Consider the following 2769-nt stretch of genomic DNA (forward strand, 5'->3'; position numbering starts at 1 on the left):
TGACACCCTCACCACAGCATCGCTGTCCTGCTTCCATTCCCCTGCAGCGCACGCTCCTGGCCACCCTCCGCTCCCAGTGGCACGACTCCATCCTCCAGGCGCTGCAGAAGTCAAAGCACAGCATGGCCAAGACGGTGTCGAGAGACAACAGCCTCTACCCCTACCTGTGCCTGCTGCCGGAGGAGGAGTACGTGAGCATCATGCTGCAGGTAGGACCCTGCCCTGCCCGGGCAGAGCCGTGGGAACGGGATGGCCGTGGGGCGGCCACAAAGCGCTGATGTCCCACTGGGGCCAGCAGAATCACAGAAGTTTGCCCAGGTTATTTGGTGCAGGCTTTGTCTGCTCCCTGCGCTGAGCGACCCGAGAAGCCCCTGCTCTGTCCTGGCCGTGTTTCCTTCCTCAGCATCTGCTCAGCATCTTTCCATGCTCTCCACACGGGGGCTTTAACTGCCGCTTTGTCTCTCTGCTCTGTCTATTCCTACCTCCTTAAGACTCTCTTTGCCTTCCCCTTACTCAGATCCTCACCACACCCGAGAAGCCCCTGCTCTGTCCTGGCCGTGTTTCCTTCCTCAGCATCTGCTCAGCATCTTTCCATGCTCTCCACACGGGGGCTTTAACTGCCGCTTTGTCTCTCTGCTCTGTCTGTTCCTCCCTCCTTAAGACCCTCTTTGCCTTCCCCTTCCTCAGATCCTCAACACCCTCTCTCCCCAAGGAGAGTCCCTGGCTGTCCTGGCCAGGGAACTGGGCTCTAAAGTCTACAACCGATACGTCACCCATAGGAAGCTGCGCAGCCGCCAGCTGGAGAAGGTGCAGCAGGTCTACAAGGACTACATCCACCTGCTGGCGAAGGACAGCCAGGTAGGGCGGCCCAGGACGGTCCGGGGGCCTGCGGGTTGTGGAGCAGCAGAGCGGGGACAGGGCGGTTTGTCTGTCACCACCTCGCAAGCACGAGGTCCCGGTGCTGGGGATCTGCCCCCTGCCCCATGGCGACAGACAGGTCTGTTCTGGCCCCTCCAGCTGACCCTGTTTTGTTCTCCCACCTCCCAGCCGGACACGTACTTGCCCCGGGAGTACTGGGAGAAGCTGGTGGCAGAAGCAGGCTTCGGGCCGTCCCTGAACCTGAAGGACTGCACCTGGCCGTGCATGCTGCTCTTGCGGCTGGGCATGCACCTGCTGCAGCTCCTGGTGCAGGCTGTCAAGGTGCCCAGGAACTTGCTCAATCCTCGCCTGGAGTCCAAGCTCATCCCCGTGCTCTACCACATCTACTCCTTCCGCAGCAGCGGGCAGGTGAGCCGTGTCCCGAGGGCTCCTTGTCGGAGCCCGGCCTTCGCAAGGCCCTTTTCCCTCCCTGCTGCCTTTCCTGCTCAGAGACGCTCTGAGGAGCCTCTGGTTCTGTGCAGTGTCAGTAATTAGCGTGATTGTTACGAAGTGGCTGATTGACCATGTGCTCTTCTGGACTCCAGCTCTAATCCTCTACTGCTGACCTTCTCTTCTCCAGATTGGGCTGGTAAAGCCCCATCCCATCTTCTCCCAGATTGTGTCAGATGCTGCAGAGACAATGCTGACCTTCAACTCCTCTGCCATACCTATGTTGTGCCCACCGGTGCCCTGGACCTCCCCTCATTTTGGTGCCTTTCTCCTGAACGACACGAAGCTGATGCGCTTCGTGGATGGGGTCTGCTGCTGGAGCAGTGTCCCCCCGTGAACCTCCACCCCGTGCTGGACGCCCTCAACCAGCTGGGCAACTGCGCCTGGAAGATCAACCAGCCAGTGCTGGACATCATCATTTCCATCTTCAATGACAAAGGCAACGAGAAGCTGGACATCCCACCGCCCCTCTCTGAGGCCCCCAAGCCTCCTGCCGTTCCCGGCAGCATCTCTGGCTGGAGCAAGGCCCAGAAGCACGAGCTGCTGCTGTGCAGGAAGAAGGCGGCCGAAATGCACAGCCTGCGCATGGACGCGCTCTACAAGCTCTCCATCGCCAACTACATCCGGGACAAGGTGTTCTGGTTTCCTCACAACATGGACTTCCGAGGCAGGACTTACCCTTGCCCGCCGTACTTCAACCACCTGGGTAACGATGTCACCCGGGCCATCCTGCTCTTTGCGGAGGGACGGCCACTGGGGCCCAAGGGCCTCGACTGGCTGAAGATCCACCTTGTCAACCTCACGGGGCTGAAGAAGAAGAACGCCTTGCAGGAGCGGCTGGAGTACGCCAACGAGCTCATGGAGGAGATCCTGGACTCAGCCGACCACCCACTCACGGTACGTGGGGAAGGGCTGGCAGGGCTCTACGCGCTTGTGGGACGGACTGGTTGGACCCCGAACCGTGGGGGAGTCAACTGCAAAGCAGGGAAGCTCCTCTGCGTTGAAGTCCAAAGAGGAATTGTCCAAATACGCTAAGGAAAAACGGAATCCGTGTCCTCTTTAATTTCAGAGGAGACGTAACAGTTCCTCTTGTCTAGCATAGCTTCTAGAAAGTAAAAAAAAACCACCCAGAAATCGGGTCAATTCTAAAAAACATTTTAAAAGAGGAAAAAGGGAAACAAAGCATTGCAGTTTCCTAAATAATATATTTCTGTCTGAAAGCACAGTGAAACATTAGGTGAGGGGAGGCACGGAGGGAGGATGTGCATCGCCCCGTGTGTCCCGGAAGCGCAGGGGCTCCAGCCCTTGCTTTGGGGCACTGCAGGCGCGCGGCCTGCTCCCATCAGCGCGCTCTCCTCTTCCCAGGGCAGGAAGTGGTGGATGAGCACCGACGAGCCCTGG

At 58.9% G+C, this 2769-nt stretch overlaps 1 protein-coding gene across 1 annotated transcript in view; it reads left to right on the forward strand.

Annotated features, from left to right (window-relative positions):
• The window catches only part of LOC104273844 (DNA-directed RNA polymerase, mitochondrial-like), a gene marked incomplete at both ends in the record, with an annotated part of 5594 nt that extends 2832 nt beyond the window's left edge, over positions 1-2762 (forward strand). Inside the window, 6 exon segments of the mRNA XM_009869295.1 lie at positions 48-209; positions 688-858; positions 1048-1287; positions 1499-1676; positions 1679-2265; positions 2734-2762. Coding sequence (XP_009867597.1) covers positions 48-209; positions 688-858; positions 1048-1287; positions 1499-1676; positions 1679-2265; positions 2734-2762 — 1367 coding nt within the window.
• Positions 2763-2769: the final 7 nt, after the last annotated feature.

This window comes from Apaloderma vittatum, unplaced genomic scaffold, assembly GCF_000703405.1.
Source record: "Apaloderma vittatum isolate BGI_N311 unplaced genomic scaffold, ASM70340v1 scaffold24495, whole genome shotgun sequence".
NCBI classification, from domain to species: domain Eukaryota; kingdom Metazoa; phylum Chordata; class Aves; order Trogoniformes; family Trogonidae; genus Apaloderma; species Apaloderma vittatum.